Raw genomic sequence first — 15,149 nt, 5'->3', positions numbered from 1 at the left:
CCAGAAAATGAGCAAGGATCAATCAGCTGATCAACTGATCACATCTATACAGTAGCACTTCTAACCCTACAATGACCAAATGAAAGCCTGATCTCCCGTCACTCTGTGCACCTGTTTGCGCTGAATGTCTCAGAAAGTGGTGAATTAAATGTTTCTGATATCTGTAACAGTAAGAATCTGTAAACATGTCATGTTGCTATATTCAGTGTGGCACATACTGACACACTGGACTTTATAACGCTGGATAAGAGCATCAGATTACAGCCTTCGTCTTCTAGTTTCAAGCTTCGAGTCAACGTTCACCTTCTCCTGACAGCTGGATCAAACCTCTGGAATGACAAGTTTCAACTTCTTCTTGTTTCTCTTAAAGTCCATGTGACGGTTCGTCAGCCGCTGTAGAAGGTGCATCCTCTAAACAAGCACATCACTCGACTAACGTCTACGTCATGCCAAACATACTGCATAGATAATAACCATGGAAACAAAAACAAATGTGTGGAATATGATGTGAAATTAAAAAAGAAAATTAAATACTACTACATATACAGTGGTTTTAAAACGATTTGTTGTGCTGGTGCACGTTAACTACGTGCATGATTATAACCACATTTAAAACATTTCAAATCATATAACCGTGTGCATAAACATAAATACTAATACTTCATGAGTTCATCTTTAGTGTAGAGTACAGTAACAGTACAGTGGCCGAGGACCAGAAACCTTTAATCTCCATTTCAAGATTCAGTTTTGACACAAAAGAAGTGTGGAAAGCTTCTGTAATCAGATTCAACACCAAACTAAATGTGACAAAACTGAAAATGTATGAGAAGTTGTATTATGGAGATGTGAGGTTTCTGCAGGACACTGATCAATACACTACTATCCTTCAGTCTGTCAATAAAAACAAATGCTTCTGTATCATTAAACACAGGCTCCTCTCATTCACCCTGTAGTGACTCCGAGTCATCCAACAGTAGCTGAGACGCTTTCTGCCCTCAAACTGTTTACAGGCATCGAGAGTGAAACGTCCGAGGCAAAGAACATGAGAAACTTCAGTCAGCGAATATAAAAACTCTTCAGCTATCTTTCACTGGAGCTGACATACTCAAGGACAACTGAGCTGATCGTAAGACCGTAAGAAAGTGTTTAAAGCTCCAGAAAAAGATTCTTTTGTGTAAAAAGAGCAGACTTTGACAGGGACCTTTAGTGACTAATTGAATAGTGGCAGTAACGTGAACGAGGGATTATTTCACTTTGAACAAATACATGAAGTCTGCTGTGTTAAAGGGGACAAACTGGCAGGATGACAAGTCACAAACACACACTGTGGGTTTATAAGACCTGGTCCACGTCCACTCGGAATCAGCTGATGTGACTGTATCCAAAGCAAATACAAAAAATAAGCCAAGTCAGCTTTTGAAATAAACAAACCACAGCTGGTTCAGTTATCTTCCAACGACCACAGGTGTCTGTGAAGTGTCGGGTGGGTTTGTATGCTGCTGTACTTGTTAACCCTTCAATGTCTTGGCTATGTTTGCTTGGTTTTCACTCTTTATTTACAGGATAGTTACGTTGCTATGTTTTGAGTTTTGGCACTACAGTTCCCATGATACTTTTGGTGATGTAAACAGGAAGTATACTCAGCTGTGGGATCCACCTGAACACTGTTTTTAGCCTATATATGTTCGCATTTGAGGTATTTTTTAATAGGATTTCTGAGTGGACATCGGAGATATGACTGGAAAAAGTGAAGTATCTGAATTATTCAGGTTTGACACATTTATGAGGTACAATTAATGGCTACAGATTTCTCATGTTGGCTGCCTTGCCGTTTGCTCTTTGTCGTGGTCTGTTCGTGATGTGCTCTCTGCCCTTCAGTAGGCACCAGTCGGCTAAACGTTACTGGTTTTGCTCTTGCCCTTGGCTCCTCCTCCTGGGCTGCCTTTACTCTCCGACTTCCTGCCAGGTGAGTTCTGACAGGTGGACGGTTTAACAGCAGAGCCGGACTGACCACCACTGTTGTTGTTGTTGTGGTTTGCGTTTCCGCTCAGTGTCTCCATGATGGAGCGGAACGCCCCGAACGGCCGCTTGCTTTCAGAGCTTCCTGTTGGAGTCCTCTCCTTCCCATGATGCCCTTTGGTCGGCTCCGCCTCCTGATTGGAGCTCTTGTGGACCTGCTCGTCGAAGGTGACCCTCAGTTTGAGGTTCTGAGACGTCTTCCTGCGAGACGAGGGCGACTTCAGGGCGCTCTTGGGGCTGGTGGCAACTTTCTGGCCGTTGGCGGCGTCGTGGATGTCGCCGGCAGCGTCTGGTGTTTTACCGTCTGCGGCCTCGGGGTCGCTGGAGGTGGGGGAGGGGTTGTAACCGCCGCTGTCCACCGACTTCGACCCACTGAGAGAAAACGCCAGCTTCTTCTCGGCTGTGGAAGAGGAGGAGGAGGGGAGGTGCTTCTTCATCATCAAGTTAAGGTGGTTTGACACCGGCTCCTCCTCTGTGATTGGCAGGTGGGACGGCCTATCAGGTCGCAGCGTGTTTGAGGCCGAGGCTGCTTGACCTTTACCTTCCTCTGGTGGATAACCGTCCGAATCCGATTCACTCAGAGAGCGCTGCATGATCTGTTTGAGTCTCGCTAGTTTGAGCTCTCTCCTCTCCACCAGCCCCGTCCTGCGGGCCCCAGAGGCCCCAGAGGCCCCAGAGGCCCCGGGGCCACAGGGGCCATCTCTGCTCAGGCTACCCGACGGAGCCAGCCTCTCCCTGGAACACAGCGTGTCTGACATGTCCTTCCCCAGCAGCTGCCGCAGCACCGAGTCTGAACCCACCCCTCCCTGACGAACCAACCATTGACCGTCGCCCGGAGTCCCCTCTGCTGTCAACATCATCTCTGGCCACGCCTCCACTGAGGGCTGATGGGAGCTGGAGTCCAGAGAGGGAGACAGAAGTTATCCTGTTATGTCCTGAAGTGTTACACTGTTATCTGTGTACGTTGTTAATGCTTTTAATCATTACCACGACTAAGACATTAAAACACCTGCTACTATTACTACCATTAGCACCATTACTGCATACTAATACTACTATTATGAATAGTATTACTTGACTTACTACCACGATTACATTTAGCACTACTGGTGCTACCACTACTGCAACTCTTCCTGCTGTTACTACTACAGCTAGTACTGTATTATATTGGTAATACCAGTTAAGCAAAGTTGAACTGTGAAATAACCTTACAGTTCTATTATTGTATTTAATTAAATAATCAAATTCATTTCTACAAATGCAGTAATTGTAATAAATAATACAGAGTAGACCTGAAGTCCCACCAGACTTCTTGGCCTGCTTGTCTTCCACCTGTAAACCCCACTATGGAGCAAAGCCTGAGTGCTGGTTCAGGTGCTGTTTTGTGCTGCTCACCTGAAAACTGCTGTAAATGCTGCGTTCACTTGCTCTCACTACTGCTGCTCGTATCTGAGGCTCTGAGTAAAAGTTCTTCTCAGTGGAGGTTTCCATCGTCACTCCCCAAACTGAGACTGGTGCACTCTTGCGGGGGAGTGACAACTATCGCTATGGCGATCACTGCGCCGTTTTCCAGCACTGACACCGACAGAAAAGCCGTATGTCCGACCTCGACTTCTCTTTGTCAGGTGATAGCTTGTCTTATTCTGCGGTCGAGTAGCGTCACAATGAAGAAGAAACGTATCGTCGTATAAGAAAACACCTACTGTGTGTGTGTGTGTGTGTGTGTGTGTGTGTGTGTGTGTGTGTGTGTGTGTGTGTGTGTGTTACCTGGGTGATCTGGAAGGTGTCCCCTCTGCCTTGTTGGGGTCCATCAGTCTCTGCAGCTGTTTCTGTAGAGTCATCCTCTCCGCTGCCTGCCTGCGTGACAAACAACAATGTAAGAATAACAATAACAGAGAAATTACAAAAAAAGTAACTGAATCTGAAAAACTTCAACAGTAAAAGTAAAAATACTGTAACTTACTCGTTCAGCTGTTTGGTGAGTTTAACAACCTGCGAGGCCAACGACATGCAGGTTTCCACGACGACCAGGTACCGAGCGCAGGTGGTGTGTCCCTGCCGCTCGGCACTCTGGGAAGGCCGCTCCCCCTGCTGGTTCTGGACCGTCACGTTCGAGCCGTACTCCACCAGAGTCTGGATACACAGACTTAAACCATTACTGCTCTGAGATCTGGCTCTTGGCAAGATTGACATGATGATGCTTGTTTCTAAGTAATAGAAACATTATTATTTACAGCATTAGCTCTATTATTAGTCCTTCTGCCTCTGTAGAAAGAACCCAGCCCCACAGTGCAGATCTACCGGGCTCTGCTGACAAAAAGCAGCTATTTTATCTAAAACAGATCATTAACATCACTATTTTGATTGTCGGCCTGGCTAGCCAACAGGAAGCAGACGAGACTGATAACATCCGCCTCTCCTTCAGCCGGGTGTGCCACCGACCAGGAATAAAAAAAAACACAATCAGCTGCAGGAAAACCAGCTTCAGATGTAAAACACGTCTTATGATAGATGTTTTGTCATGATAAGTAGGAGCAGAGTAGCTGAAGCAGACGTTGATGGTTTGCATTGTTGACATCATAATATTAATCATGTAAAGATGTTCATCACATCTGACCCAGCGTGTGATGTGATCTTGATCATTCCCTCTGCACAACGCGTGATGGAAATCAGATGTTGCTCATAATTATAAGATAATAAGAAGGATTAATGTGTCCTCTGCTCCTTAGCTGTATGACCACGGTGCTATCAAGGTGTCAGCGATGGGGGGGGTGTCAACAGACCACAAGGCCGACCACAACTGGCTGAGAGAGAACAGCACATAGTGAGTACACACCTGTATACAGGTGAGGTGTCCGTACTGAGCGGCCACGTGGACGGCAGTGTTTCCGTTCTGGTCGACTTCGTCCAGAGAGATCGCCTGTTCCTGCATGAACTGAAGCAGCCACAACAAGACCTTCTCCTGGAGACACAGACAGACGTTCTGAGTTAAAGCAAGTCTACCTGCCCACCCTGCATGTGATGTGCATACACGTTGCCATGGTTACAGACTAATCTTGAATAAGCTCAGGCTGTATCGCCTACAACATGATGAAACACATTTTAAGACTTCTCCAGACTTCTCAAGGACCTGTGGATATTGTACCTCGTTGGTGTGTATTTGTATTTATGTGAATGAGTGTGTGTGTTTCTATATATGTGTGCGTGTGTGTGTGTGTGTGTGTGTGTGTGTGTGTGTGTTACCTGTCCATAGCGGGCAGCGTAGTGGATCAGACTGGGATGTTCTCTGGTGCAGCTCAGCTCTGCGATGGCTTCTGTCTCACTGACCATCCACCTCACACACTCGAGATGACCGTTCTGCAACACACACACACACACACACACACACACACACACACACACACACACACACAGTTAACATGTGAGTGAGGACCAGGTGGTTGGAAATCTCTCATCCCATTAATCTGAGTGAATAAACAAAAGGCTTGTTGATAAGAGCCAATCAGGACTCAGCTGCCCAGCTTGTCTCTAGATAACACACTTCCTGTCTGGCAGCCAATCAAGAGCCTGGTTTCCACGGCAGGGCAGACAAAACAGGAGCTGCTCAGCGTTTCACTTTCCTCGGTTTCATTCCAGCGACTCATTTTGAACATCCTGCTGCTGCCAACAGAGCTGACGTAGAAGTTTACATCATTCTATCAGAAACCTCCATCTTAATACTCTATGACCTCACTGACCAGCTGCCAACAGTCAATCAAATGTCTGCATTACAGATGTTTTTCTTCTCCTTCAAAAAGGACAAATGTTTCCACCTGCAGGTGCAAAATGATTGATGATGATAAAATCATTTTAAGCTGAGCGGGAGGAGATATATTTACATCAGACTGGATGAATACGCTGCTGCACAATAAACACCCATTCACATTTTATATGCAAATGTTAAATGAACAAAGATCTCATGGGTTATTTAAACTTCCCAATCCTCTAAACCTTCTACACACTGCGGCCACTTTACTAGGCAAGTTTTACTGAAAGGGGGTTTCTAATATTTTGCCCCCCATGGAAAAAATACTGGAAACACCTTTCAATATAATGCTCTCCTATACAACCTCAATAATGTCAATAAAAAGTAGAATTACACCTTTCTGAACTGTAGAAACGTTGTTTGAGTGTATTTCATGGCGGAGCTGTGGTGCTGGATTGCATGAGATCGTACAGGTGTACCTAATAAAGCGGCCTTTTATTGTTTGACATTTCCTTTCCACAAGTTATGTGACGTCATTGTCTCCCAGTTTCAGCTAAGATTCTCCACTGAGACTCAAGTGAGGAACAACTGTCACAGCTGTATACACGCATCCTTTTTCAGTGTCACTAAGTACTTTGAATAGAATAATTCATTCTATAAATACTATATATATATAATAATATATAATAAAAATATGTTTATTAACCAAGTAGAGTAGTAAGTATTATGGAATCCTGTGTTTGTCCATTTTAAAAAGTATTTTTCTGACACACACTCACACTCACACTCACCTTGACTCCCAGACCAGCAGGGGTGAGCTGCTGGTTGTTGCGTTCGTTGAGGCCGTCCTCCCCCATCAGAGAGGTGAGATGCTGCAGACAGTCGGCGTGACCCTGACAGGCCGAGATGTGCAGCAGGTTGTTCGCATCCTCGTCTCTGATCAGCTCCAGGTTATCTGCCGCCAGGTGAGGCTGCAGGAGGAGGAGGAGGAGGAGGAGGAGGAAGAAGAGGTGCAAGAGAAAGACGAGGTGGATAAAACATCAGCTGTGGTCTGTACATGTTAGATGCCCCCCTCCATGTTCAGGACCTCCCACTCACCAGCAAAGAGATCTGTCCCTCTCTGACGATGTTGATGATGTTCTGGTTCTTCTTGGTCTCTTCATCCACCTCCCCTCCTGCTCCTCCACCTCCTCCAAACCCCCTCGGCCCACCGCTGCCTCCACCTCCTCCTCCTGGTCCAGGAGGCCAGGGCTTGGAAGCGTCCTGCCTGCCCACGCTGCACCCTGGCAGGGGGAACATCAGCGCCGGGCCCCCTGGAGGCTCCACGCCCGGCCTCTGGCTCTGGGAGTCTGGGTAGACCCGCGCAGACAGCAGCTTGTCTGGAGGTCGATATTCAAAGCAGTCGTATGTCATCATGTCTCACCTTTACACATCGTTACCACAGAGAAGAAGAACAGAGGGCGTTACCTGCATCAGAGAAAGAAGAGACGGAGGAGGAGCAGCTGAGGAGTCCGGAGGAGAGCAAGTCCGACTGGTAGCCTCCTCCAGCTGGGGAGCGGTGGAGGTGGTGGAGGTCCGGGTCCATGGACTTGGACTTCCTCAGGTCTGACCACTTCACCGGAGACAGAACACAATACTGCAGAACACACATGAATGACATCAAGTGACAATAATTCAGTATATTCATTGATGTTAAACACAACAGAAGCCTAAAAGGAGTCTGCGAACACGTTTATTGGAGGTCAAAGTTATGTTCCTATTAATAAATAAAACTCAGTGTGTGAATCATTGAGGTCTAACCAACTCAACTTCATGTATAGAGCACCTTTCATACGAGCAAAATAGCAAAATATGCTATGACAGGAAACAAAATGGCTGCATATAAATATACTTTCCAATATATTTTAGAAAATGTGTAATAGTAATGTTTGAGACCAATGCTTCTATGTATTTACTCAGTTTCTGTTCAGGTGTGGTGCCACAGCGATCCATTCAAATCAAGTTTTAAAATGGATTTGAATGAAGTCACCAGTAGTTGACCAGTAAACTACTATTTTGCAAAAACCTCACGACCAGTCAGAAGAAGTAGTCGTGAAACGTGTGCATCTCACCGCCAGTTTGTCTGTGCCTCATTTAGCTGGAAACGTTAAATACTGCCAACATAAAAAGTTATAAAAAGTAGTTTATAACTTTTTAGTTTTAGTTTAAGTTTATTAAACTGTGTGTTGAGTTTAGCACACCATGCACAATCATTTCCACATAATTCTATCCTACTAGATCCTCCTCGGGGGGCTCTGCAGACCGTCGGTGGATTCTCAAGTAAAGAGTATTAAAGACTTTGTTTTGAAGTGGATCGATGTGTACCTGAGTCTGTGAGCTGCTGCTGCCCAGGCTCAGAGGCTCGTTGAGGGGTAAAGCGGAGCTCTTCAGCCCTCCTCCCCGGCTCCTCTCCAGGGTGCCTCCGCCCAGGTTGCTCCCCGTCACCGAACGCTTGTCGTGGGGGACGCGAGGCAGCGTGGACATCTGCTGACTGGACTTGATATAAGGCACGTCCAGGATCTCGTCCATGTCCAGATCGTAGTGCTCCAGCTCCCCGAACAGAGCCTGGGGGTTGTTCCCTCCAACAACACCAACGCTGCCACCTGGGGCCTTCGCCTTCCCCCCCGGACCATCGGACGAGGTGGAGGCATGAGTCGGTTTGTCAGAGCTGGGGTCATCCTTACTGCCCTCCCCCGGCTCTCCCAGCCCCTGGCCCTGGACTTTACCATCAGAGTCAGAGTCGGTGGTCTCTGGTTGGTGTTTGAGAGGGGAGACCCTCTTCACCGGCCGGAACTTACTGTGGACCTCAGCGAGCCCCGTGGGTTTGATTCCCCCGCCGCTGTGGGAGGAAACGCCTCGACTCCAGTTGATGGCTGGAGCTGCAGGAGGGGGTGAAAAGAGATCAGGTGAGTTCAAACAAAGTAGTTTAGTTTCACAGAGATGGAGGACATCGGGGTCTGGTATTACTTTTAAAACCAGCAGAGGGTTCAGGTTATGTGTTCTGCTACACAGTCTTTGTTAAAAAGAGGGTAAAAGCTCGAGCTCAGATCCACTCTTATAACAGTCACCTGGTCTGTCCTCGGCCGGGCCGTCACTCCTCCGGGACAACTCTGGGATGCTCTTCAGAGACGTGACAGAATACTGCAGCACGAGAAAGACAGAGAGAAACTTATACACAGCAGTTATATTTAGATATTAGTTAATAGCAGTTGTGTTGCTTTAAGAACAGACAGACAGCTGTTGGTTACAGATGTGTAATGAAACACGCTCTAATGCACTCTCTCTAAATCCTTCATGAAGGTTATGATGTTAACTTCATGTTCCAACTGTTTCAGAAGTGATTCAGTGTCATGTTTTATAATATTCAGTCTATCTATTAAATAAAATAGAAGAACATTATAACCTTCATGCAGGACTGTAACATCAGACTGCCTTCGATGTTCCACTGAATGTATATGTGTGTTAGTAGCATCGACATTGTGGCATCAGGGAGGATGCGCTCTATGTGGATTGATCTCTGTAACTGCCGGTGCAGAGTTAGGCCTCCTGGAGACTGTAAATTGAGGATACTCCCAAACCGATCCGTAGGACCAAGCTTGTGGCAGACGGAGACATCTTTAATGGACTCTATCGAGTGTTTAAAGGCCACTTCCAATGCTTTTGTATATTGTAAACCACTGTCCACCAGGACAAGTCAAAGATGCCCTATTGGACCTGTAAAAACACTTGTTTTTGGAGTTTACTGCCAGCATTAGGAGCCACAGTTAAGTAGATGTAACCTCAGGTATCAGTGCCCATCATTAGGGGGGGTGTAGTTAGCAGCTGTGCAGCAGTAGGCAGCTGTTAGCTTGTTTATATCATACTGACCACTGAATCATCGGAGAAGTCGATCTCATCCAGGTCCAGGTATTCAGGAGCCTCCATCTTCACACCACATCATCAGCCTCACCACCAGCTGCAGGCAGTAACACACATGTGACACTCCAACACCGTCACAAACATTCAAGCCACTTTAGAAAGTCGTGCAAACAATTTATTATTGTGACATAATAATAACTGTCGTGTCAGTCGGGGAGCACTTCTATTCTACCTTCTGTTCAGTTATATAAAGTTTCTGACCAATCAGTCAACAAACAATTTCATCTCCAAAGCCATAACACCTTCTCTGTAGCAGCATCGTACCCATAAATACTGTATGTTACAGAAAAACACGTTTGGTCTTAATGTCGCAGAGATACGATCAGCAGGAATAAAACACAGGAAGTCGCTGCAGGAAACTGAGAACAGTCCAGTTGAAACCGTGTGTGAAAGTGTTTTCTGTGTTTTTGTTAATCTTTTTCTCACTGAGACGACAAACTGCTGCTCGGTGAATAAAGAGGAAACTGTGGAAATAACAAATCGGACTTCTATTTCACTCTCACCAACGAACAAAGGCTGAATGTAAAACGTGTCGTTTGAAGAAAATGAAATCCTTTTCTGCTCAGTAAGACTGGACGTTTAAAACGCTTTAAAGCCCAAACAGAAAAATGCACAAACGGCCTGAGCTGTTGTGATCAAAGGCAACAAACAGCAGGATAATCAGGACTGATCAGAGAGCAGCGTGACTCGCAGGGCGCACAATAACTTAAGACGCAGCACGCAGCCTGAAACTAATATGTCAGTAACACAGAGCGCTGGTAACTGAGGCGGCTGAGCTGCAGTCTGTGATGGAAAACATCTTCTCCAGTAAGAGGACTGGAGAACGCCAGTAGGTTTTGGGTTCTGGAGACACGTGAAGACGGAAACTGTTCTCGATTGTTTTCACTATTTTCTGAAAAACAATCATCATGAGTGGCAGCCCTAAGAGGATCACAAGAACCTGCTCACTGAAACCAGTGCTGACTCCAGTCCAGTCAGACCTCATCAGGTGGTGTACCTACAATAAGATCCAGATGTGTTCAGGGTGCTTTCGTTTACTATAGTTCTGTTCTCTGGAGCAAACATTGACCTGAGATCTGCCATAAATGTCCACATTCAAAAGCTGGTTACTGTGTGTGTGTGTGTGTGTGTGTGTGTGTGTGTGTGCGTGCGTGTGTGTGTGCGTGTGTGTGTGTGTGTGCGTGTGTGTGTGTGTGCGCGCGCACATAAAGAAAACAGCCTCGCCTTAAAACTACAGCTACAAGCACGACTGTACAACAAGCTATTTCCTTCTGATCCTCCAGTACTCTCCACAGTAAACTGGTCTTTTCTGTGTCTGTAAAGGCTTCTACAAGAAACCAAAGCAGTAAGAGCCCCCCCCCCCCCCCCAGTAACAAATGAAGGATCATGGAGTTTAAACAGCGACAGGAAGTGATCATAATACCAGCCACACTGCTGCAATTGTTTGGTTTTGGTCCGAGGCGTTGATGGCGATTCTTCAGCTTGTATTTTAAGGTGTTTGTTAAATACATAAATACATTCTGGGAGGTTTCTTTATGTTTTGAAATAAACACACTTCCATTCGTGGTCACACGATGTTCAGAAAGCAGCAAACTGTGGAGCTTTCATGTAAGAGGCGAGCTGTTTTCAGACTGTGTGGGAGCGACCGCACGACTAAACTGGTCAAAATAAAACCTCTGATTGCAGCTTTGAGAAACAGTCGAGCCTAACATCCTTGATAACAACAGTTTAGGCCTGAAACCCGACATCAAAAATAAGACTGAATTTAAAAAAAGAAGGGAGGACGTCTGCTTTCTCTGTTTATATAAAGAGCCGACGAGACGCGAGGACAATCTGAGACACGAGACATAAAGAGGTTCGATTACTTTCTTGTCATGTCCCTCAGAGGTGAACTGCTCTCACAAAAGAAAAGAATTACATGATTTACATTTAATGAACAGTACAAATACAAATCATAGTGGGGTTGCCAGGTTTGAGCTCTGTCCTAACTTTTACTATCAACTACACCCAGCTGTCAGTAAATCAGACACGTTCTGGACGCACAGAAACGACACTGACATTACTTCTCGTCTGATTCTGCTGTAAAACACAACTGGTCTCTTCCAAAATGTCTGTTCCTTTAAAGGGTCAGTTCATCTTCACTTGCCTCTGGAGGTGTCTCTCCATCATTTGTCCAGGTTTTTGTGATATCTGTCTTTTAAAACAAAAACAATTTGAATGCTTTTGTCCAAACGAGCTGGACTTCAGAGTTAAAGGCTCGGAGGACATAAAGCAAACCAGGAAGTCATGACACAGGAGTATGATCGTGTTTTGCAGTAAAAACTAATCCATGAAGTCAGCACATGAACGCACTCGCAGGCAAACTCACTGCCCACGACGCGAGTTTAATTCCAAGTGAGCGAAAGTAAATCCTACTTCAGGAACGACCCGAGTCAGCGTTTTCAGACATCCAGTCTGCACACAGTTATAGACAAACAACCACTGGACTCACGCATCGCAAAAACAATGACAAATACTGGAATCAGACAGAATAAGCAGACAAAAACACTGCCTCCACCGCCTCCTCCGTCACGTCACAGTCACCATCAGTGATCCAGACTGCAGGGAGACCTGATTACAGGCATTAAGACCTGCAGACTGGACGGAGGCCAGTTTAAACCTCATTAGTGTCGGTCACACAGTGCTGTGGGTCCACTCACTTATTGCACCGTCAGCTGTCGTCATTTGAATCCACATTTCTAAATAAAAGAGGCAATAAGGACTCCAGACCTTCAGGTTGATAAGACGGTTATTGAGTCCTAGGTGTCATTTTATTTGTAAAACCTTCACACACAAGTTCAGAGGGCTTTATAACAGTGAGGCTCCATTTACAATCAGACTTTAACACCTGAGCCTTTATTTGAGTTCATACAGATTCAGGATGCTTCATAACATCATGGGTGTCGTTTTGCTTCACATCTGCTGAAGGACAGAGACAGTTTGTGAGGAAGGACTGACAGGAAAAGACCCGCAGGCTGATGAGAGGACAATGAAATAACACTTGAGACCAACATGTTTGAGATTCTGTCTTATTTGTCTATAATTAATGAGAATACTTTACATACTGGCTGCTGGATAAGAGTTAGGAGCTAATACAGATGTGTTCTTTCAGTCCTCCAAATAAAAACAGTGAATGTGGAGAGAGTTTAGCGGGTTTGTCCTCTCCTGCCGGTTTAATCCGCTCATACCTGCTAATGAAACAGCAGGAGGCTAATTAGCTAACGGTAAGCTAGCCTGCTAATCAGCGTCCAGGGAAGCTAACGTGGAAGCTAGCTGACTAACGTTAGCCAGGCAGTTGGAAAATTAGGTCAAAACAGAAAGCTCAGGTAAAAACGAGCCCGGCCCGGGATTAAAGAGCTGTTTTTCGGGTTAACGGACAGTTTTGTGATACGGTACCTTATGGAAGTCAGGCGGCCGAGGAGAAAGAGCTGGCTTCAGGGGCTGATACAGCTAGCCGAGCCGCTAGCTGGACCGATCCTTGGATCCAGCTGTTTTTTTCCTTCTGTCGCCTCGCTGTCTTGAAAAGCACAAAGACTTTGACATATGGGCAGCACAGAGAGGACGAAACGAGGCGAGGCCTCACTCTGAACACGTCTCTGAGCACCATGTTCGTTGGAACTACACTTTTACTTTTAACGTTCAGCGCTAATAAGCTTCACGTGTGTGACTGTGTGTGTGTGTGTGTGTGTTAAGGTACATTATTAAATGACAAAGGGCACAAAAGTGCATCTCAAGGATGCTAAACGAGTGACTACAATATATCTGTAAAACAAATCATATAATTTAAAATGTCATATGATCACATGACAGCACATTTCTGCCAGGAAAAGAAAAAAAAAACGGATAAAAAGTTAACGATGATGAAAATAAGATGAGATTTAATGTCAAACCTTTGAGATAGAGTCATATGTACAGAGGCTCCAAAAAAGAAAGAAAGGCTATGAAATATGAATTAGGTGATGTGGGAAATTACAAATAATGAGACACCAGGTCACATGTTTTTATTTAAATGAGCGACATTTTTACTTCATAATTCTGCCTGAACATGAGTATTTCTGGGTTTCAGTTCATATGTTCATAGTGTGAAACTGAAATGAGCCCATTATGATGACATGGGCCGCAGCATCCTGTTGAACCGTGAGTGTCTCTGTGGGAGGCGGAGCTGCAGCGGCTCACTGTGTCTCAGACCGGAACATCTTCCTCTTTTTCTTCCTGCTGAGTCTTTGTTTCAATAGACGATCTTTGAGGAAGTGGCTCCGTTATCCTTAGAATAAAAACTACAACTTCTGTCTCCAGGAGGATTTGTTCCTCATTCTAACATGATGTTGAACCACTATTATGTTTTAGAGGGTTTTAACATCTGGCAAGAACAATGAAAACTATATAAATATAAACCACCACTGATGAAAAGTGTCTATCCTTATCTCTGAAAATGTTTTAATACGTTAAAATAAAACTTGTGTGATTAACAAAGATTAAAGAGCTAGTTGCTTCATCAGCATAATCACTAATATCAATAATTAGAGTAATTTTACTATTACTATTATTATTATATCATACAATGTGAATGATATTTTATTTATTTGACTGTATTATTATCTAAACATAGTCTCATAGATTCAGTTTGATTCGTCCTCCAGAATGAGACATTTAACATCATACAGTCAGTTACATAACTTTAGTCTGTCAGAGGAAAACACAGGATTTTCACCACAGACGAGTCTATAAATGTCCTCTGTGTTTCCATAATAACAGCCTCTGCAGCTCTGCTTTGGTCCAGTGTGGTTTCACGTTCATCAGCTCATTTTAATCTCAACAGCGTCACCTAGTGGCACACTCTGAGACTGTCACTGTTTCAACAGGATTGTTAAGATTTTAAGACTGTCCCTGCTCCACCCCAAAGACCATTCAAGATCATCAGTGAAATATTCTGCACTGAGAACTGCTTTACTGCAATGAGAGCTTTGAGAAAAGAAGGTTTGCACCACTTGGATAAAAACAGAGAACAAAACAAAACCGCTTCAACAGAGAACCTGAGATTTTATTCCCGTCGTGAACGGCCTCGCAGGTAAATACAGGTGCACATGTAGCCAGGAGAACAGATGGACACGCACACCGGATTTTAAACAACATCAGTCTGCAGGAATTCTGCTGGTTTAAGTCTGTTTGCAAAAACATGGAAATCAAAATGACAAATGTATTTACAATGATTTCAGTACTGACTTGACCCACTTTTTGGGAACAAATCTTCATTTGCAAACAGCACATGAACACATGAACTAACTCGCAACACAAATTCATGACCTGATCTCACACTGCACACGAAGATCAGATTCATTCTCTTAGACGGAATAAGACAAACATATCACAACATAAAAATACATTCAAA

At 44.8% G+C, this 15,149-nt stretch overlaps 1 protein-coding gene across 1 annotated transcript; it reads right to left on the bottom strand.

Annotated features, from left to right (window-relative positions):
* Window positions 1–1,488: 1,488 nt before the first annotated feature.
* Window positions 1,489–13,238, bottom strand: sncaip (synuclein, alpha interacting protein). The gene is made up of 12 exons (XM_070904749.1): window positions 13,157–13,238; window positions 9,671–9,758; window positions 8,872–8,944; window positions 8,129–8,682; window positions 7,232–7,400; window positions 6,863–7,143; window positions 6,556–6,735; window positions 5,263–5,376; window positions 4,856–4,981; window positions 3,983–4,152; window positions 3,787–3,876; window positions 1,489–2,913 (listed from the first exon to the last, which is right to left on the bottom strand). The coding sequence occupies exons 2-12, from the start codon at window positions 9,725–9,727 to the stop codon at window positions 1,893–1,895; spliced, it is 2,835 nt and encodes a 944-aa protein (XP_070760850.1). The 5' UTR covers window positions 9,728–9,758; window positions 13,157–13,238; the 3' UTR covers window positions 1,489–1,892.
* Window positions 13,239–15,149: the final 1,911 nt, after the last annotated feature.

Source organism: Enoplosus armatus, chromosome 4 (assembly GCF_043641665.1).
Source record: "Enoplosus armatus isolate fEnoArm2 chromosome 4, fEnoArm2.hap1, whole genome shotgun sequence".
Taxonomy (NCBI): Eukaryota; Metazoa; Chordata; class Actinopteri; order Centrarchiformes; family Enoplosidae; genus Enoplosus; species Enoplosus armatus.
Note: the sequence above shows the minus strand (reverse complement) of the source record. Positions and strands in the feature narration are given on the sequence as shown.